General features: G+C 60.1%; 4 protein-coding genes across 7 annotated transcripts; 2 read left to right on the forward strand and 2 right to left on the reverse strand.

Moving 5' to 3' along the window:
- The first annotated feature begins 235 nt into the window (after positions 1–235).
- Positions 236–3551, forward strand: CXCL16 (C-X-C motif chemokine ligand 16). Its single transcript, XM_063301813.1, has 6 exons — positions 236–1108; positions 1203–1326; positions 1431–1513; positions 1666–1872; positions 1962–2168; positions 3342–3551. Exons 1-5 carry the CDS (start codon positions 628–630, stop codon positions 2132–2134), a joined length of 1068 nt encoding a protein of 355 aa, XP_063157883.1. The 5' UTR covers positions 236–627; the 3' UTR covers positions 2135–2168; positions 3342–3551.
- Positions 3552–7804: 4253 nt separating this feature from the next.
- On the reverse strand, positions 7805–8613 carry MED11 (mediator complex subunit 11). The gene is made up of 3 exons (XM_063301825.1): positions 8364–8613; positions 8162–8292; positions 7805–8088 (listed from the first exon to the last, which is right to left on the reverse strand). The coding sequence occupies exons 1-3, from the start codon at positions 8611–8613 to the stop codon at positions 7951–7953; spliced, it is 519 nt and encodes a 172-aa protein (XP_063157895.1). The 3' UTR covers positions 7805–7950.
- Positions 8612–11335, forward strand: LOC134496060 (uncharacterized). Of its 4 annotated transcripts, none has more exons than XM_063301816.1 (8): positions 8612–8702; positions 8795–8858; positions 8956–9010; positions 9131–9204; positions 9792–10022; positions 10165–10227; positions 10572–10635; positions 10927–11335. In XM_063301816.1, exons 1-8 carry the CDS (start codon positions 8612–8614, stop codon positions 10984–10986), a joined length of 702 nt encoding a protein of 233 aa, XP_063157886.1. In that variant the 3' UTR covers positions 10987–11335. The 4 variants fall into 4 exon arrangements, with proteins under 4 accessions (XP_063157886.1, XP_063157888.1, XP_063157889.1 ...); XM_063301818.1 differs by having other exon boundaries at positions 11037–11335; XM_063301819.1 differs by lacking the exon at positions 10572–10635.
- On the reverse strand, positions 11326–19331 carry ARRB2 (arrestin beta 2). Its single transcript, XM_063301808.1, has 15 exons — positions 19181–19331; positions 18557–18587; positions 17261–17321; positions 16900–16944; positions 16057–16259; positions 15855–15914; positions 15671–15738; positions 15195–15330; positions 14257–14341; positions 13929–14001; positions 13621–13758; positions 13349–13432; positions 13182–13264; positions 13044–13098; positions 11326–11997 (listed from the first exon to the last, which is right to left on the reverse strand). The coding sequence occupies exons 1-15, from the start codon at positions 19201–19203 to the stop codon at positions 11904–11906; spliced, it is 1239 nt and encodes a 412-aa protein (XP_063157878.1). The 5' UTR covers positions 19204–19331; the 3' UTR covers positions 11326–11903.
- Positions 19332–19459: the final 128 nt, after the last annotated feature.

Consider the following 19459-nt stretch of genomic DNA (forward strand, 5'->3'; position numbering starts at 1 on the left):
AAGAAATGGCCCTTGACACCTTGTGCCCAAGCACCCATCCTTTGCAGCAGGAGCAGGCAGACCAGCAGCACCAAGGTGTCCATGGGGCACTCCCAGAGGCGGTGGGCGTGCCCTTGCGTATGGGCGGGGCCTCTGGCCCCACCCCCTAACATCACAGAGCTCCAGCTGATGACCTCAGCAGCGCAACCCCCCCACCCCCCGCTTCCTGCCCTTCTGGGCGGGGGCGGAAGGGAACTCTTGGCCGAGGACCCGGGCAGGCAGGGGAGGCCTTCGGCTTCAGGCTCGGGCCTGGGGTGAGGCAGGGAGTTGATCCCTGCCAGCGGCGGGTAGCCGCAACCTGGCGCCCTGCCCGACGGAACCACGGGGAGGACCGTTCCGGCGTCGGAAGACTGAAGGCGATGCCTTCTACCTGCCTTTGCGCTCAGAGACCACAGCGGACAGCTGACTTGGGCGGCTGGGGATGTGCGAACCGACGGGCTTTCGGGCCAGACAGTCGTAGCTGATTCGGGCCGCCGCGATTAAGCAGAAAACGCTAGGCTGGCCCCCCGCCCCCGGTACAGCCGTACGCAGGCGTCCTGCCCGAACCGGGAAGGCCAGACATGGAGCGCCCGTCCCGTCCCGTCCCACATGGGCTGGGGCGAAGTCGCTCCGTTCTGGAGGGGCCGGTTCCGTTTCCCCCCTCCGAGGGGAGGGGGCGGGAAGTCCGAAGCGGGGAGCACTGCCTGCCTCCGCGCCGCTCCCCAGGAAGCGCAGGCGGACCAGCCCCCCTGCGGCCGCGTTCCCCGTTCACCCGCCCTCCCCGGATGGCCGAGCGCAAGCCGCCGCCGCCTCGTCACGACGGGGCCACGCGGAAGTGCGGAAGGCCACCACGCCCCCTCGGCAGCCCAGGCGGGAGGCGTCCCGTTCGGCCCTGGAAAGCCCCGCGGCTCTTCCGGCTGCTCAGCCTCCGCTTTCGGTTTGGGAAAGAGGAGGGGGAGGAGGAGAAGGAACAAGGAGAAGGAGATGTCGGCGGCAGGCGCCTGTTGCGGCGGCTCCGGCCTCGGCCTCGGCCGCCCGCGCAGCCAGCTGGTGCTGCCGCTGCTGCTGCTGCTGCTGCCACCCCAGCCAGGTAAAGCCGCGGGGACGCTCTCGGGGGCCCGGGCCGGGAGAGGGCGCCACGTCCCCGCCCCTCCTGACCCTGCCGCCGCTGTGTCTCCCCGCAGCGCTGGGAAACGAGGGGGGAGCCGCCGGGAGCTGCCAGTGCGAGAGGCACAGGGAAGAGCCGCTGCTGGTGACGCGCTTTCCCGACCGGCTGGTGGCCTGGGAGCCCTGCAGGGGTCTGGTCAGGTAAGCCCCCGCCCCATTCCCGCCCTCCTCGAGCGGCTGGGAGGCAAGCCTGGCGGTGGCTGCCCTGGTCCCTAGCCACCCACCTCTGCCCTCCTCTTTGGCAGGTTTACCTTTCCCAAGAAGCGGGTGTGCGGCTTGGCGGACGACCCATGGGTCCTCCGGCTCATCTCTTGGAAGAGGAACAAAAGTGAGTCTGCCTGGAGGGAGGGGGGGCTGCCGGGATGGAGGGGGAGGGGCTTGGAGACCCCCCCTCCGCTTTTGGGCAAAGCGCTGCAGAGACACCCGAGAGGGCCTCCATTGCCCAGTGGCTGGGCCCTGAGTATGTTTCCTTCTCAAAAGGAAAGGGGGCTGCGAGGCCCAGCTCCTCTGAGAGGTGTTGCCAGCCCAGCGCCACCAGCAGCACCCCATCTCTGCCTCTGAGCTCCGCGGGCCCAGCCCTAGGGCTGCTGAGGGAGACCCCACAGTCACAGCAGGCGCTGGCCTTCACGACCGCAACTGCTGCCCCTGCCCCTGAAACCTGGAGGAGCACGGCACTGCCCTGGAATGGTGAGTCAGGGTGGTGGTGCAGGAGGGCGGGTCTCTCTGGGAGGGGGCCACCAAAAGGGCACTAATTCCAGGGGCCGGTCTGATTGCAGATGCCGTTGCTGCGGGCAGCCCCAGCCACGTCCCGCAAGAGGGCCTGCCAGCGCAGCACAACCAGGCTCCCATCCTCTCTGCGCTTGCAGTCGTCCTTCTGGTGGCTGGGACCGTTGGCCTGGTGTACTGGCGGAAGCCCGCAGGGAGACGCCGGGCAGCCCTGGTCCTTTGAGCTATGGGGGAGCCCTTGCCTCACTCCTGCCCAGGTCCGTATCCTTCTCTGCTGTTCGCCCTCTGGGTCCTCAGGCCTTGCCATCGTTAGCTGTTTGGGATGCCTTGCGTAGCAAAAGGGCTCACGGTGTTTCTTTCCAGCTCGTGGAGCGAAACCGAAAGGGAAAGAGGGTCCAGGAGCCACTATCCAGCAGCGAGGGAGGCCCTCCACCCTCATCAGACACTTGGCGCGCCAGACGCCTGGGGTTAGGAAATGAATCCTGGAAGCACATAAATCAGGGCTGCGTAATGCAGTTAGCCAGCAGATGGTGGGAATGTGAACGATCTGGAAGGAGCGAGACCAGGGAGCTTCTCTGTCTACTTTCTCCGGACCCCTGTTTTCCGAGACCCACAGCCCGTCCCCGCCTTCCCTGCCCCACACGTTCCTTGCTCCTTCCTCCTCCCTGCCGCTCGCCTGGTGCTCAGAGTTGGCCAGAGGGCTGGATTGAGAGCGGTGTGTGTGTGTGTGGCCTCCCCAACAGAGAAGCTTCCTGGCCTCTTTTGTTTCAGACCTGTTCTCTTCCTGCCAGTTGCTGGCTAACTGCACTACACAGCCTTGATTTACGTGCTATCCCTTTACAGTTTTATTTCTCTGCCAGCAGAGACTGTCTGTTTAGTTAAAACTCTGAACCTGGGCCTGCTCCTGCTGGGCCTGCTCTAAACTGGCTAATGCCTCAGGGAAAGGAGTCCCACTGAGTGGTGCCCATCTGCCTGCCATTCCTTCATAAAGTCCCACCTTCTTCACCTGAGCTGTGCAATATGAGCTCCTTTGAGGTGCATGGCCCCTGTGACCTGCAAAGAGGGGATTGGTGCCAGCAGAAAAGCCTGAGCACCTGCTCAAAGGAGAGAGAGAGAGAGAAAGGGGTGTGCTAGCTATAAACAGCACTTGTAGAGCCGCAGGGCTGGTCAAAATTTCAAAGGAAAATGGTCTAACAGTTGAAGTGAAGCAGAGATCCAGCAGGCAGGTCGTGTGGAAAGCCTCCTTGGAAGGGGGGAGGTAAATTTCCAGATTCCCAGGTTCTCCCCTATTTTCCCTCTTCCTTCCTGGCAAGCCCCATTGCCGGTTTCCACTGTATTCTGCTTTGTATTGTCCTGCCCCCTGCGCCCCCCCCCCATTTCCTGATGCTTCCTAGAAACGTTTTGGAGCCAATTCTGATTTTCCCTTTCAGGTGTGGCTGGGCAGCCCGCTTCCAGTCCCGGAGCAGATGTAGCAGCTGGGAGGATCCAGCCTTGCCCTGTGTGCAGATTCTGGGGTGTCTCAACACTGATGAGTGCTGGCACTTTCTTGCAACCGCAGCTAAGTTTTTTGTGGCTTGCACTATTCTTATGGACCTTTGACTTTTCCTTTTGTACAAATAAAAAATATTTTTGTAGAAAAAGCTGCTTCCCCTGGCGAGCTTTGTTAGATGCCTAATAGTACAGTCATATCTGAGCGGAAGCAGTTCCTTGAATTCTGAAGCGAGAGCATGAACGGCAAACCAATTCCCACCCTCTACTCCAGGGTTTCTCAACCGGGCTTTGTGGCACCCTCAGGTTCCACGAGAGCTCCCTAGGGGTTCCCTGGGAGATCACGATTTATTTAAAAAGCAATTACAAATTCAGGCAACTTCACATTAAAGAGATACGTTCTTTATTTTCAGTTTAAGAACACTGTTAGTGCATCTTGACAGGCCTACCCAAGAAACGAATATAATAGTTTTGTAACTTCTGGCCTATCTTTGAGCCTGAATGTGCAGGGGTTCCCCCAGGCCCAGAAAATATTTCAAGGTGTCATGTTCACTGTTTCAATGTGCACTGTACATCGTAACGTTTCACATGCCGTGGTGCTGACGCGCGTTGCTGTTGGGAGGGAGCTGCTGGGAGACCTTGTGCCAAGCTGTGTATCTATGTTCATTTCAATGGAACGTGTTTGGGTTATGTGCTCGGCTCAAGGACTTTTCCACCGCATCATCAGAAGCCGTTGGGAGCTCCTGGGATTGTGAGCCTGGGAAGATTCTACGGGGGGAGGGATCTCATTTGCACCGAAGGGTTTTTAGTTTGCATTTGGCACGCTTTTCCCATTCTCAGCTTTCTCTGTGATCCTGCATACTATTCTTAAATAAACCAGATTTTATTAAGCTCTTGCTTGTGAGTCAGAGTATTTTAGGATAGGCAACCATTACACAAGGGTTCCTCCAGGGTCAGAAGGTTGAGAAAGGCTGGCCTAAGAAAATGCTAGGATAACAAGCCAAACTCTCAGCTCTCCAAGGGTGAAGGTTTTCTGTATGACTTACATCTAGAAATATCAGCTGACAGTTTCTTTCCCATGTCTGCTCTTACTTCTTGTCTTGGGGTTTTTTGGCTAAAGTTGGAACAAGCGGAACAGGAAAAGAAACATTTGGTTACTGCAGGTGACATCATCTTGGCCCCACACAGTGTCAGCTGTTTTACCAAGAGCAGAGCAATCTCTTCCCACGAAGGACTGACTTCCTTCTTTGCTGGTTGGGCAAGCAAGGTGGTGTGAAACCTACTGTATGCATGGAAAGCGCCCTCTGGAGAACACTTAGTGCAAAGCAACCTGCACCGAACCATCTTGTTTGGGAAGTTGGGAGAACTGCCTGTGCGAAAACAAAACACCACATTTGAAGTTCCAGAGTAAATATTTGTGAACAGAAGGTAGCTGAACGAAGGAGCATGTTGAGATAGGCTGAAGGACATGTGGGCTGGGAGACGGGGGTGGTGGCAGGGCGGGGGAGGGATAGTGAACTCATGATTGCAAATGCAGAATACCTGGAACAAATTCCTTCATTTTTCAGATTTTTGAGCAACTTTATAACATAAAATCGAGACCTGCATTTAATGCAGATGCGGCAGTATTTCTGTCTGACCCTGCAATATGTGCCCTCGCTGAAGGTGGGGGTCATCCTGCACCCATTGGGAGCTGCGTTCAGGTCTCGACCACAAGCTCCCTGCTCCCCTCCTCCCCAGCAGAACCACATCCCCCTGCACAACCCTGAGATTCTGGTCTGCCGTGACACCAGTTGCTCTACAGCCGGAAATGGGGTGTGTGGAGGGGGGGTGGAGCAGCTCTGGCCCAGTCTGCGAAGTCTTTTGGGGAAAGCCACAGGCTCCCAGGAGACCTTCACCCTCCAGGAAAAAGCCCCCCCCACCTAGTTCTGAGGCACACGTCTGCGTGTGAGACATCACACCTTTGTGTAAACGGGGCCCTGCAGAGGAACTCTGCATCTCCAGCTGTGCGGCCTTGGCTCAGCTGTGCTGGGTGGCCCAGGAGCCTGGACCCCGCCCCTCCCCGGCCCCCGCCCCTCCCCGGCCCCCTTTCCCTTTCCCGCCACTCTTCGCTTGTTTGCGCTTTGCCTGGAATTTGCCACAGGACCCCAACCCCTGGCACGGCCCCAGAGGGAGGCAGAGGGCCCGCGGAGGCTGCTGGAAAGAGGCCCTCTCCCAGAGGACCCTGCCCAGGACTGGAGGGAGGGCTCCCCCCCCCCCGCTAGAGGATCTTTTGTCTGGAGAAAGGAAGGGCCCTAGGCAGCCGCCAAAGCCTTGCATCCAGACTGGCTTTGGGCACCTGACTGGCCAAAGGGGCCATGTTGTTTTCAAGTGGTGGCACTTATAATTTACCTTCTGGCTTTGTTGCTCACAGTTTGATTACCCAGTGAAAGGCACCAAAAGTCTCTCTCAACTTGAGCTCGCCTGGTGACTTCACAGACACGGCATGTGGCTTTCTTGTCAGTGCATGGGAGGGGTTGCCCCTGCCCCCTTTTGACTCCCCAGCCTGGATTGATCCAGTCTCCTGTTGAGGACTGATCAGGCCCAATCCTGCCTCGGTTTTCGAGACCAGCCAAGGTCAGCACACCCACCTACCCATCATGCCAAGTGCCATCTTCCAGCACAGAAGAGATAGTGATTTATGGCAAAATGTAAGAGAAAAAGAAGCGCCTCTCAGCATCAAACCATCATGCTGACTCCATCAAACCGTGGCTTTCCTGCTCTTCTTCTTGACCCATTTGTCCTCCTTCCCCACCACATTTCTTCTGCAATTCAGCCCTCCTTCCTTCCTTCTCTGGCACGTCCAAACAACCTCAACATCCTTCCTTCGTAACAGCGTTCAATCCACGCTCCCCCTCAGCACTGTATGTTCCTGTCTCTGCTGGCCTCATCTCAGGCAACGGACGCACTTTTATGCCTCTCTTCTGGTTCCCAGTTTTCACTTCTGCCTAATAAAGTGGTCAGGAGCGCGCTCTTCAACTCAGCAGTTTTTGCTCCTTTTCACCTTACACAATTAATAATGAACCACGCACATTAACTAGTGGTTACGATTCCCCTTTACCCTGCCCTATCAAAGAAATCAGCAGCACTCCACCTTCTCAGAACACTTCCGGGTCCAACCCCCCGCCCCGTTCTGATGTACTTTCTGCCCCCTTGGGAGATGCCCTCAAAAGGCGAGTAAAGGCACTAACTGGCACGCCTCCCAAACAGCCGCAAGTGTTTCTTCCTGAGCCAACCCACCTCTTGGGACGCTGCAGAGGCCGGCGGGTGTCTCCTTCCCTCCTCCCTTGAAAGAAAGAAGAGGATGCTCTGGATCTGAAGGACTTCTGGCCTGGCTGATCAGATGGGAGGGCAGATGGAGGAAAGAGCAGGGGGCGGGTGGGTAGGAGGAGTACCTTTGACCAAAAAGCCCTCTGCGTAGACTAGTGTTTCTCAACCTCGGCAACTTTCAGATGTGTGGACTTCAACTCCCAGAATTCCCTGGCCAGCACAGCCCAAGAGATGCACCTGGTGGTTCCAAGGGCCAAGCAGCCTCGCATGGGGGTGGACATTGCCTGTCTGTCTGCCACCGCTCTGCACTCTGTCCTAGAGCTGAGGACAGAGGAGGGGAGCCAAAATGATCAACAGCCAGTTAGCCTTCCTAGGAGTAGACCGAACCTCTCAGGACTCTGGCTGGGAAAAAGGGCAATTGTGGGATGGCATAATCTGCCTGACCCTTTATGGCCCTCAGAAAGCAGCCAGGGAAACTTTCCCCCCTCCCTCTAAATGCTAGGAGCAAGGGACCCCCAAGGAAGCTGAGCGGAACAAGATTTCGAACAGGCAAAAGAAACACTTTTCCACGGGGCAGATCATTCATATGGGTAATTCCCACCTCCCAAGACGCGGGAATGGGCAGTGGGGTGAGGTGGGGCAGCTTTAAAAGGAGTATGGATAAAGTTCCATCGCTCTTGATGATTCAGTGCTGCCTTTGGGCCGAGAGCCGCCTGCCTCTAGATGCAAAGTGCTGGCCTTGGATAGGCCTTAACCGGACCCAGCTCACAGCCGGCAATGTGCCATCCTCAGCCCCTGAGGCTCGGCTCATGCACAGGCTCTGTTACTGAATTAGCCCACTCTCCAGGATTGGGTCGGGCTTCAAGCCATAGAATAAGTAACCTGGTGGGCTGGACTTGCACACCACACAGAGTCAGAAAAACCACACCAGGTTGTTGACCAGAACAAAGTTTAACGAACAGGTGGCAAGAAAACAGATTTTTCAACGGCCTGCAGCCCATCGCGTCCCCTGAAAGCGATGGCCGAGGGGGCTTCCTTCACCGAAGGAGCAGTAGAAGCACCAAGGAAGGAAGGGCTGACCTCTGCCAAGCACCCCCCATTTGCCAGCTCTGCCCACCCCAGAACGTCCTCCACGGCAGCAACTTTTGGGAAGCGCCACCTCTCCGCAGCATGCTCCGGGCACGGAAGCAGCCGGTCTGCCCGGGCTTTCGGCACGCTCAGTCAGGAAAGCGCCCGCTCCGGCTACTGCTCCAGCATCTGCTCGCAGGCGCGCGCCAGCTCCCCCAGCCTGAGGCGGGCCAAGTCCACGCGCTTGAGGGCCATCTGGCAGTCCTTGCGCGCCGCGTAGCTGGAGCCCTCGTGCGGCTGCCGGGTGGCCACCTGCGCCGGGGAAAAGGGAGGGGTCAGCCGCGGAGCCCCGCGCCCGCCCGCCCCGCCCCGCCCGGGCGCCCACCTGCGTCAGGTAGCGGATCTGGCCCGAGAGCTCCGCCTCCACCTTCTGCACCGAGGCCCCGAACTGCGCCGCCTGCCGGTCCAGCAGCCGCTCGCTGGGCTTCTCCTTGGACAGCTCCAGGATCACCGTGCCTGCGGGGGGCACGGAGCGTCAGCGGGGGGGGGAGGCGCCCCTCCCCCTCCCCCGACGCCCCGCGCCCCACCTGCGCTCTGCAGCGCCGCCCCGATCTCGCGCTCCAGCTCCTCCAGCAGCCGCAGCCGCTCGTTGGCCAGGCCCAGGCTGTAGGCGCCCCCCGCCGCCGCCGCCGCCGCCATCCCGGATCCGCCTGGCCCCCTCCACTCCCGTCCCGCTCTGCGCCTGCGTCCGTCCGGGGAGGGCGCGCTCGCTAGAAAAGGGCGGACTGCAAGTCCCGGCGGGCTGTGCGGCGGCGGGCACGTGACGGCGGGAGGCATGCGGCGCGGGGGCTGGAGGGAGCACGTGAGGGCGGAGCTGCAGGGGCGGGAGCGGCGGGCGCGCGGCCTGCGGGCGCTGCTGGAACGACGTGAGCGGCCGGCGGACGCGCGGGGGCGGGGTGGGGCCTGCGGAACGCGCCGCCACCGGAGCGGCGGTCCTGAGCGCTGCTTTCTCCCGCAGACCAGGAGCTCCGCGAGCGGCTGGAGGCGCGGGAGGCGCAGCTGCCGGGCGGAGGCGCCTCTGGGTGAGCGGGCCGGGCCGGGCCGGGCCGGGCCGGGCCGGGCCGGGGCAGGGCGCCTGGCCGGGCCGCGGCTGAGACGCCCCTCTGCGCTCTCTTCCAGGCCGCCCTCGGAACCGGCCGCCCTCCAGGTGCAGCTCCGGCGCGAGCGAGGAGAGGTGAGAGGCCCGGGCGCGGGCGGAGGGGCTCCGCGGGGAAGGGCGGGCGGGCGGGCGGGCTGGGCCCGAGGGGCGCCTGCCGCCGCTGACGCGCTCCCGTCCCCCTCCCCCCCCCCGCAGCTGCGGGAGCAGGTCGCGCTCCTGGCGGATCTTCTCCGGGGGGCCGAGGCCGAGAGCCGCGAACAGCGCGCCAGGTAGCCCTTCCCTTCTCGCCGGTGGGGGTGGGGTGGGGTGGGGGGAGGCGGCGCCGCAGCCCTCGCTCCCCGGTGCCGCCTCCGCTGGGGGGCGTTCTTTATCCCCGGCCACGCCGGGCGAAGAGGAACTCTCCGGCCCGCATTGCCCGGGTCGCCCCCGGCGCTTCGCGTGAATCCTGGCGGGCGTGGAATGATAGAGGTTGGTGCTTTGTCTCCTTCGCCCCGTCCCTCGAAGGGAGGCCGGCCCCGCAAGAGCCGCTCCAGCTGCTGCTCCAGCTGCCGCTGCCGGTCGTCAGGCCTCGGCGCAGGGGTTGCCCGGACCGCTCCCGCCGACCGCACTCTCCCTTTGCAAAACGCCAGGTGTGCCGAAGCCCCACTGGTGCCTGGCGAATTTAAAAGGGTCCCTTTGGCTGCCCCTTTGGTGCCCAGCTTCTGTCCCTTCAGCGCCTGCTGATCCCAACCCGGCCCGTTGGGGGGGGGGGGAGATGCCTAAGACCCTCGTCAAAGGGGGGCAGCCCTTGTGGAGTGGAGGAACTGTTGTCACAACACCCCTAAAGGGCGGGATGCTTGCTTCCCTGCTCTGCCAGGATGGGGTGCCTGGCCCGGGACCTGGCCACCCTCACCCGCCAGCACGAGGAGGCTGAGTGCCGAGCCTGGAGGTTCTCCCAGGAGGCAGAGGAGCTGCGCAGGGAGCTGGAGCAGGCCCGGGGGCTGCTGCAGGAGGCCCAGGCGGGACGGGTGGCCTTGGAGGCCCGCTGGGTGAGAGAGAAGGCCCTGGAGGCCAGGCGGATCAACTGGGGCAATGAGCAGGAGGAGAAGTGAGTGGCAGAAGACGGGGGCAGGCCCCACGCCCCCCCCATGCAGAGGTGGAAGCCCGCAGCCCGAGCAGCCACAAAACTGCACCAAAGCCCACATTGGGGAACCCCTGAACCCACCCAACACTATATTTCCCCTGTTCAGGTGCCGGAAGAAGGTGGTACGCCTCCAAGAGAAGCTGGCTGAGGCAAGGGAGCAGGCTGGCCTGTGAGTTTCTTCTTCCTTCTTCATGCCCCACCTGCCCCAACTTCAGTGGTCTGATGAAGCCCCCAGATGTGCACACTGCCCCTCATGCCATTCTCACAGCCGGGCAGTTTGCAGGGCCATGATTCCACCCCGCCCCAGGCCTGCTGGGGGTGCATGAGTGTATCCTCCCCCCCCCCAGGCTGAGCTGGCTCAAGGGTTCTGTCCACCTGTCCCCAAGTGAGCAAGGCTGCTGGGGAGGGGAGGGGAAACCCTGCAGAAAGTATTGCCATGGCCTTAACTGCAGGGGGGGGGGGAGTGATGGGCAGCTGCACCTTTTGAAGCTGTCCTTCCCCCTCCCCTCCCAGGCCTGGCTTGGATTTGGATGAAAGGGACGGCAGCTTCAGCACCTCTTCCCAGGAAGCAGAGTTGGTAGGTGGAGGGAGCCTGGGTTGGGCATCTCTGCCCTGTGTGGTGGGTGCCGGGAAGGGGCAGTGTGCTCCTCCTTTGCAGCAGAGGGGCTTTGGGGCTCACCTTGACTGGGGAAGGGGAGGAAGAGGGTGTGTGTTGAGAGGGATGCCAGCTCTTTCTCCTGCCCAGCCCCACGCCCAATCTCGCTCCCTGGGAACGCAGGTCCAAGGCTGCAGGTCTGTCCCCGCCACAGCATACACGTGTGCGGATCTGCTGCCACCATGTTGCCTGCTTGTCCACACCTTGCTGCAGGGGTGGGCCCTGAAGGGGCCAAGCGCTGCACGGGGCAGCTGCTGGGAGCAAGATGGATAGCAGAGGAGGCAGTGCGTGGGGATTGCTTGTCCTGCCACTGCCCGCAGCAGGGAACCAAATAGTCCCTGCAGATTTGGGCTTTGCTGGTTTTGGGCCCAGGCGCTGGGAGGTGCTCAAGACGAGGACCGGTGAATGCCGCCCAAGGGCCTTTCTGCAGCTGTTGCAGCCAAGATGGGAGTTTTTCTGCTCTGTTGTTTGGAGGCGGCTGCCCAAATGTTGGTCTCCCCTGCAAAAATGGGCAGAATTGAGTAAACCAGAGCCCTGTTGCTAGGCCGAGGTGTCTACCTCTTCAGCTGTGTTTCCCCACTCCTTTTATGTCCAGGAAATTAATAAAAGCTGTTTCAGTTCACTGTTTTATTCAGTTGCTCTTTGCGCAGATGGCTGGTCTGTGTGCCTCTCTGGGTGCAGGTTCGTGTCTGGGGGCTTGGGCAAGGGGTGCCCTCCCCAGCCGGAGCAGTAGTGGGCCTTCCCGGGCCTCAGAGTAAAATGCATCCAAAGCCTTCTTTAGCTCTGGGTGAGAGCCCCCCTTTTAACTTGGGGGCCAATTCTGTTACCAAAGTCTTTCAAAGCATTTAAAGGAAGAGATATAAAAGAGAACTTTGCAGGGGGGGGGAGCAACAGCAAAATGGTACTTTGGGGTAGGACCATCTGACAGTAATGCCCAATAAACAACTCCAGTGCGTGAGACGGGAGGGGGGTCCTTAGACATCAAAATCCCTCTTGGAAAATTATGCAGTAGCAGCAGGGGAGCAGGAGAAAAGCTGGGATGACCCCCTCCCCGATTTTAGTCGCATGAAAACCCCACCCCCAGTACAGCAATGAGACAAAGCGGGGAGGGTACAAATGGCTCTGAAGGCAAAGGGAGTCATGGGACAGGGTGTTGGTGGGGGAGCTGTCCCCCCCCCCCAGAGGATTTCCTAACAGAAGTGGTCGGTGTCCTCGTCGTCTTTCAGGCCCTTTAGGCGCAGGCGGGCAAAGTCCTCAAACACGATGTCGTCATCCTGCCCATAGCTTGGTGGGGGGAGAGAAGGAGGGATGGGTTTTAGTCAGTGCTGAGGGCAGGCTGTCGGTACTGCCCCCCCCACTTTTGTTCTTAGAGGCCCAGTCCCTGATTGGGGGGTGATGCTTCCCCAAAAGCAAGAAAGCTCAGCATTAGAGCAGCTGGGGGGGCGGGTGCCAGACAGCAGAAGCCACTTCGTGTCAATGCTCGGCCAGTGGGGCAGTCAGGCAGGTGGGGCGAGATTCATGCAGTTCTACAAGGAGACTGCCCCCCCCTGCTCACATGGAGTTTCTGTGGCTGCCTAAGGGGTCAGATGCTCACACACCCTGCACCTGGCACAAAGTTAAACATGCATCCGTCTGCAGATTGGAGTCCCTGCTTACCTATTTAGGCACAGTTGTTTGCAGATCCAGAGTAAGAAACAGTGAATCTGGGAGGGGCAAAGGCATGGACCCCCTCCAGTACTCTGTTACACCCCCTTTGGCTGATGCATCCCTGTCCAAAAGCTTCCTCTATTATCTAAAAATGCTGAAGCCTGGTGATCATGAAAGCTGTTCTGAAACCTTTAGTTCCTGCAGGCGCTTTAACGTTACTGAAATCTGGGAAGACTGGAAACGTGCAGTGCACGCGAGGAGGATGCATTGGACAAGGATGCTGAGGATATTTTTTTCCTGGGCTAGAAAAGTTTGTTAAGGAAGAGTGGGAAAAAAATTCTAACGCAAGAACAGAACGACTTTCAGGGGGCTACAGGGAATGCTCGGAAGCAGCCACTCCCGCCAGAGGGCCTCTTGGAGAGCACTCCGAGAAAGAACCAGTGAGAACCGACGTCTGCACTCCGGGTATGGGTGCGCTCCAATCTGACAGGTGGATCAGCTCTGCAGCATCCAAAGGGGGCAGCAGCCAAAACCGTGCTTTGGACCAAACTTCTGCGGACTGCCTGATTCTCTGCCTCCCGCCCTGTCTGCAATGGCCAAATGCCCAAAGGGGGGGTGCTGCGCTCTGCACTTCTGTTCTTTGCAGCCCCCTGCCTGGAAGAGAAAACACGCCCCCCCCTTACTTGGTTTCAAACTCAATCAGGTTGGCATCAACTGGTGCATCTGATTCTGGAACGGCTGGGGAAGAACAAGAGGGGAGGGGTGAGCAGGCGACAGGGAGGCAACCCTGCCCAGGGGAGGGGAAGGGGCTGGAGCCTCACCGTCTGGGGCCTGCATTGTCGGAGAGGGCTGCTCAGGTGGCTTCGGGTGCATCAGGACAAAAGGCAGTTCCACTGCAACGTCCCTGGCAGGGAGAGAAGCCTTTGGTCACTCGGGGGGGGGGGGGGGTCAAGGGAAGACCAGGTGGCCCCTGTCTGGGACTACTTACCCTCCCCGGGAGACCACCAGCTTCACTTTGACCCTGTAGGAGACCAGGATGCCCAGGACTTCCTTGTTGGTACCCTCCGTCACACTGCAGTGCAAAGAAAGGAGGGGCTGGGTTGGAACCATGTCCCACCTCTTACTTGGGAGAAAGGCTGCCTGGCTCTTGAAGCAGCAAGTTTGCGAGCCCTGCGTTTGCAGGGCCCAGCCTGCCTGGATGCCCAGGGACCAAGGGCCGCCATGCCAGGGCACCCCCCCCCCCGCCACAGCCTCGCTCACATGGTGGAGGAGGCCAGGTTGGTGTCCTCGTGCTTCAGTTTGCCGTCCAGCGCCAGGCCCCGCTTTTCCCGGTTGTTGCTCAGCAGCGGTGTGAGTGTGTACACCTTGCAGAAGGTGGAGCTGGGGGCCACCTGGTCCCTGGCAGGACAATGAAGGTGGAAGATGGGTCAGAAACGCTGCCCCTCCCCCACATTTTCTCAATGGGGCTGGGGGGGGGAAGCAGACCTCAGTCCCCATGAGGCTTCAAGGATATATTTTAACAAAAAGAGAATCCCCGCAGTTCAGCTGTGGTGGGTGGGAATACTCACTCATGCTCAATCTGGGCCACGGGACACTTGTACTGTGCAGTGCTGAAGAGGCAGATGTCTGCGTACTGCCGCACTGCCAGAAAGGAAGGCGGGTCAGTCGGAGAGCATCTCTCTCCGCCTCTTAACCCAGGAAGGGGCCCAAGCTTGCCTCCCTGCCAGCCTGCCCACCCGCCCGCAGGACGGGGATCTAGCTGCCTGAGGAGGAACAGCTTGGAGCCTCGGCCTCCCTGAGCCCCCCGGATGCTCTGCCCGCTCAGCGGAAGAGGAGTACTTGCTCTGAGCTCCCCCCACCCGAGTCAGGTTTCCAGCCAGAGGGGCCCCTTCCTACCGGCCACCTTCACTTTCTTGACACTTTTACTGGAGTTGTTGGTCACGTGAACGTTGACACTGATTGGCTCGCCATGATAATAAAGCTAGCGAGGAGAGAAAACAGGCACACGCATGGGTCCCCCACTCCTGCATGCCAGATCCCCCCAGCCCCTTCCCCAGCCAGGATGACCAGCTCACAGGCCGGGAGGGGTTGCTTGGGTACAAATGTGGCTTTGCTGTTGGGAGGAAAAGGGTTTTCACAGCCTCAGTTGCTGACCAAGCTCAAAGGAGTTTGAATGCCACCACCTGCAGTAATGCTGCTGGGCAGATGGTAACAAGCACAGAAATCAACACATGCAGCTCCTAGAGTGCTGATGCTCCTGAAGGTAAGTAGGTATTAAAAAAATAAGTTTATAGACTGTGGCAGCTAATAATTGACCACTCCACGTGCCCTGGTTTTTCAGTGTTCTATCCAATCTCTTCTTGTTGTTCTACCTCACTTATCCTTCAACTTGTAGGATTTTTTTGTTTTACAGAAATGTTTTACAACATTTTCAAATTTGTGCTGTGTAAATATACTACCCTACATATTACTTACAGCTTTTGGGGAAAGGAGTACTTTTCTTACCACATATATTTTTTATAGAATTTTTCCTTCACGTTAGCTTTCTCATAAGCTTTTCCTAACATGCTCGTTTCTAAAAACACTTCTGAATACAGGCGTGTTTCTTTGCAGCTCCCAAGTTACGAACCACGTTGCAAAACCTGGGAAATTGCAGATATTAGCCCAAGCCGCGTGGTTTCCTGTTTAGCTTCCTGAAGGGTAAATTGTGAAGTTCTCAGTAAAACGCAAACCAAGCCAAAGCGCTTTCCCTGCCGAGCAGGCAAGTCCCTGCCTCAGCTCTCGGGAGCATCTCCTGCACAGATGGCTGAGCGCAGTTAAGCCTCCCCTCTTACCTCCTTGTCAAGAGACGCTTCCAGGTGCAAAGAGCGGTCGGACATCAGGAAGTGGCGGGTGGTCTCAGCCATGGGCTGCGGGCCAGGCTTCTCAGGGGCATACTGGACTTTCCGGATAACCAGGCGGACCGAGTTCCTGGGGCAGTTGCGGTGCCAGGAGGCAGTCAGCAGAAGCAGGGGAAGGTGCCGAGCCCTACCGTGTGGTGCCAAGCGTCCTGTCTCCACGCTCAGCACCTGGACCACCCCTCCCAGGGCGCAAGGGGCATTTTTTGCTCCTTTCACCTTTTTTTTTCATATCCCCCGAACGCAGCTTGACAGGGAGACGGCTTCCTGTAAGCCCACACAAGGTGGGCAGGGAGATGCCAGGAGATACGCAACAGAAAGGCGTACGCTGGAGAGGGCCACAGGCATGCCGTGCTTTTAAAACCTTCTGGAGTCCTCCCTGCCGGGTCCCATGGGCCTGGCTGCTCACCCACCTTTTGTGAATCTTCTCGTCCAGGTTTTTGGCACAAAACGCCCGAATCTCAAAGTCCACACCACAAGCCTGAAAGGGGGAGGGCCGTTCTTAGGGCTGCCCACCCAGGGGTTCCCGTCCTCTCCCGGTCCCTGCCCTTCCTCCCCCCGGAATCTGCCCTCTCCCAGTCCCCGTTGGCGACGCACCTTTCCTGTGTCCTCGGGCCCCGGCTGCAGCGTCACCGAACACGGCAGGTTCTGGGGGATCTGTGGAAGAAATGGGAGCTGCATCGGAGGGGGCTGGTCTTGGCAGGGAGGGGCTTCCCCAGTCTGGCTACTGCTCCGCCTGGGAGAAAGAGAGGCCCACTTGGGTGGAAAGGAAAGGGGTTGTGGGGAACAACTGGCTTACCAGGAAGCTGAAGGGGTGGGCGTTGGCACCCAGTTTGCGCAGCAGTCGCTCCTGCAGGCGGGTGAGTGGCTCAGGCTCAGGGGTGCCCTCGGCAGGGGGGAAGGCCTGCCAGGAGGCCAAGAAGAGATCCTTGCGGAAGGAGAGGCCCAGGACGTCCAGGTCCTCACGGCCATAGCGGAAGGCGCAGGTCAGCGTCACGAATACTGGGCAGGATGGAAGCTGCGTTAGAGGCACCTTCTTCCAGCCCCCCAATATGTCAAGGGAAAGAAAAAGGAAGCCAGAAAGGGACAATCCTGATTCCTGTTTGAGAGCTGTTTCCAGGGTCTCCCACCTTCCCAATGGCCAGCCTGAAGCACAGAGTTACAGTGCAGTTCAGCACCTACCACCTAAGCCCTGAACTTTAAATGGCAGCGCGTGACCACTCCTCGCTCAGTTATGGCTCAAGCCCCTCCCCCCATTTTTATTTTTCAAAGTAATTATACTCCAGTTCCACCTTGCACAAGGCAGCAGCCAATTTCTTAAAACCCCGACATGGCAAAGATGCTTCCCGCAAACAGCAAAACCAGCTGCCTGCTTCTGTCTCTGCATTTAACATCCCTGAAGCTTTTGCTTTTCGAGGAGCCCCTTTTCTGAATGAAAAAAAGTGGCGGAGATCAGCTGAAACAAACCTGCCTTTGCGCTCTTTACCTGCTTGGCGGGAACGTTTTCTTTTGTTAGGATTTCTATGGCAGATTCCCCAAAAGCTCACTTTCCTTTCCTCCCACCTCTCCCACGCAAAACACAGCCTTCATCCCAAAGAGGATTTTGCCAACATTTCCTCTTCTGACTTAACACTGCACTCACCTTTCCGATCCTTGAGATACTCCGGGTCAACGAGAACGACACCATCTGACGCGGAGAAAGGAAGAAATGAGAGGTAGGTGACGAGAGACAGGGAGCCCCCAACCCAGAGCAAAGTCTACACCACCCAGAGGTCTGCTTCCAGGACCTCGCAGGCATCAGGGCTGACGTGCTAACAAAGCTGTGCAAACCCAGAAGCTTCCTCCAGACAGAACAAAACCGGAGCCCGCTCTGTCCCCAGCTGCCCTCGTGCTTTTGCGAACAAACACCCCGGAGGACCGGCCCTTCTTATGCTGTGGCTCACCCGCCGGGTTCCCTGGAAGGCCTGGAGGGGGAGCCGACCATTGCTCGGCCCTGCACTTACCAACAGGGTCGACTCTGTCCAGGTGATCCACGAAGTCACGCTTCCCCAGGTAAACAGTGAGCTGGTGGAGGAAAAGAAGGGCGCCGTGAGCTCCTCCTGGCAAAATTCAAAGGTCAGAGCCCGATCCCCCCTCCCCTCCAGATTTGGCGCTACCTTTCCTCTGGCTTGTCAAGCCCCCAACCCCCGGGCCTGAAACCCCGTTGAGCACCCCCCCATTACAGCTTCATTGCCAAAGCTCTGCAGGGCCAGCTAACAGCCTCTGACACCACCTGGCTGCCCAGTTCCTTCCGATACACCTTGTGGCTGGCAGACAACTCGCATCGGATCTGGTCCAGCTCCAGGGGCTCCATCCTGTCCCCCTCCCTCTGGCAACCGGGGCAGCCCCCTCCCCAACACACCGCGCTGCCTGTTTGCCTGCACCTGTTACCTTGCGGCCCCCCGGGAGCCTCGTCACCTGGCATCCCCAGGGACGGCAGGAACCAATCTGACGGAGGAGCATCACTGGGGAGATGCGGGGCGTCAACAAACCTCCAGCCCTGCAGCTGCTGCCGCCCTGGCCCAGCAGCCTGTTTCCCAGTAACCAGCTTCCTCCCTGTGGAGGATCACCCTGCCTGCCTGCCTCCTCTATGTTGCCTTCACGGTCGCCCTTGGGCTGTTCTGCTTACAGTCCGGAAGCTGCAGCTTGGCCTGCAGACGAGAGGCTTCCCCTTCAGGCCACAAGGCCCTGCCCGTCAGACTGCAGTGCAGGCCCTAAAGCCCTCGGCCCAACCCTTCTTTTCCCCAGCCCCCACCACTCAGTCCTGCCACTGCCCGCCCCCACATCAGAGACTGAGCACCGGCAGCTGAGGATGAAACTCCTTATACTGACTGGGGAGGGCAGCCCCCTTTTTCCTGAGACTCAAGTGGCAAGTCCCAGGCAGGGGGAGAGTGCGCAAAACACAGCTACTAGCTCTCTGGCATGCAGGTTCTGCTGGGAGAGGAAGGAAGCCGGGCGTGAGAGAAAAGAGGACAGGAAACCCGCCAGGGAGATGGGGTGGGAAAGCCACCCCAATGGCTTTAACAATAGCACTGAGACACCTGGGACCATCCAGAACAGCGGGCAAGCCCTGCAGAAGCAAATGCTGCCCCCATGGGAGCAGCCAAAAGCGATCCCTCCGCCTAGAGCCCAAAGGCCTTGCTGGAAGTGTGTTCGCTCTCCAGGCTGGTGCTTCAAGACCCCAGGTCCCCTGCCTTTTCTCCAAACTACAGAAAGATGACGCGTAGAAAAACAAACCTAAGTCGTTGCAAATCACTTACTTTGCAGTTTGGGCTGGACTTTTTGAAAACTCTGTTGCAGAGAAAAGGAAGAAAAAGGAGGATGTGGTTACACAGAACTCCCTTCCCTTCCCCCTAAAAGAGTCGCCCTCCCCCCATCACTTCTGGGACCGGGTGCCCCTCCGGGAGGGAACCAGGTGTGTTGCCGGGGAACGGAGGGGCAGCAGGTGCGCCGCCCACAGGCGAATAGAACCGCTGGGCCATCTGACTGCGATGGGGCAGGGGAGGGCGCCGCCCGGCTGCTGGGGGGGCACGTGAAGAAAGGGGGCAGCTCCTCGGGTCCCTCGAAAGGCGGCGGACCCCGTCCACAGGCCCGCCGGCGTCGCCCGGCGTCCGGTCCCGCGCTCCCCGTCCCACTGCTCCCCAGGCGCGGCGGGCACGCGGGCCGGGGCAACGCACGGCAAGCGGGGCAGGGCCGGCCCCAGGCGGTCGGGCGGCTGCGCGGCCTCGGGGGCGGCCGGTGCCCCCGTGGGGGGCGGGCGGGCGCCACGTTGCGCGGGCCCGGGCCAACGCCGTTCCGGGGCTCCGCGCGGGCACCAGAGCCGCCCCCCGCCCTGCATACGCGGCGCGGCCCCCGACAATGTTCCGGCCCCCCGCGGCGCCTACCTGGTGCCCGCCTTCTCCCCCATGCCGGCGGGGCTCGGCTCGGCTCGGCTCGGCTCGGCTGCTGCGGCTGCTACTGGCGGGGCGGCTCCGGAGGCGCGGCGCGGCGGGAGGACGGTGCGGACCGCAGGGAAGCCATGCCCGGCCTGGGGCCGCCGTCACGTGGGCGCGGACGCAGCCAATCACGGCCGCCGCCCCGCCCTCCGCGCCCGGCCGTCGGGCTCGCTGCCCGCCCGGCCGCCGCGGGGGGTCGCGGCGGGGGCGGGCGCGTCCCCGCCGGCG

Source organism: Candoia aspera, chromosome 4 (assembly GCF_035149785.1).
Source record: "Candoia aspera isolate rCanAsp1 chromosome 4, rCanAsp1.hap2, whole genome shotgun sequence".
NCBI classification, from domain to species: domain Eukaryota; kingdom Metazoa; phylum Chordata; class Lepidosauria; order Squamata; family Boidae; genus Candoia; species Candoia aspera.

What these genes read in the sequence shown, in the direction of transcription:
- CXCL16 (XM_063301813.1), top strand. Translation starts at nt 628, where the DNA reads ATGGGCTGGGGCGAAGTCGCTCCGTTCTGGAGGGGCCGGTTCCGTTTC. An exon ending in GCTGCTGCCACCCCAGCCAG is followed by an intron (nt 1,109 to 1,202) that starts GTAAAGCCGCGG and finishes GTCTCCCCGCAG; the next exon opens with CGCTGGGAAACGAGGGGGGA. An exon ending in CTCTTGGAAGAGGAACAAAA is followed by an intron (nt 1,514 to 1,665) that starts GTGAGTCTGCCT and finishes CCTTCTCAAAAG; the next exon opens with GAAAGGGGGCTGCGAGGCCC.
- LOC134496060 (XM_063301816.1), top strand. Translation starts at nt 8,612, where the DNA reads ATGCGGCGCGGGGGCTGGAGGGAGCACGTGAGGGCGGAGCTGCAGGGG. An exon ending in TCCGGCGCGAGCGAGGAGAG is followed by an intron (nt 9,011 to 9,130) that starts GTGAGAGGCCCG and finishes CCCCCCCCGCAG; the next exon opens with CTGCGGGAGCAGGTCGCGCT. An exon ending in CTTCCCAGGAAGCAGAGTTG is followed by an intron (nt 10,636 to 10,926) that starts GTAGGTGGAGGG and finishes ACCTTGCTGCAG; the next exon opens with GGGTGGGCCCTGAAGGGGCC.
- MED11 (XM_063301825.1), bottom strand. Translation starts at nt 8,613, where the DNA reads ATGCCTCCCGCCGTCACGTGCCCGCCGCCGCACAGCCCGCCGGGACTT. An exon ending in GGCGGCGCTGCAGAGCGCAG is followed by an intron (nt 8,293 to 8,363) that starts GTGGGGCGCGGG and finishes TGCCCCCCGCAG; the next exon opens with GCACGGTGATCCTGGAGCTG. An exon ending in AGATCCGCTACCTGACGCAG is followed by an intron (nt 8,089 to 8,161) that starts GTGGGCGCCCGG and finishes TCCCCGGCGCAG; the next exon opens with GTGGCCACCCGGCAGCCGCA.
- ARRB2 (XM_063301808.1), bottom strand. Translation starts at nt 19,203, where the DNA reads ATGGGGGAGAAGGCGGGCACCAG. An exon ending in CCCACCCCTTCAGCTTCCTG is followed by an intron (nt 15,915 to 16,056) that starts GTAAGCCAGTTG and finishes TTTCTTCCACAG; the next exon opens with ATCCCCCAGAACCTGCCGTG. An exon ending in GGCCCGAGGACACAGGAAAG is followed by an intron (nt 15,739 to 15,854) that starts GTGCGTCGCCAA and finishes TCCCCCTTTCAG; the next exon opens with GCTTGTGGTGTGGACTTTGA.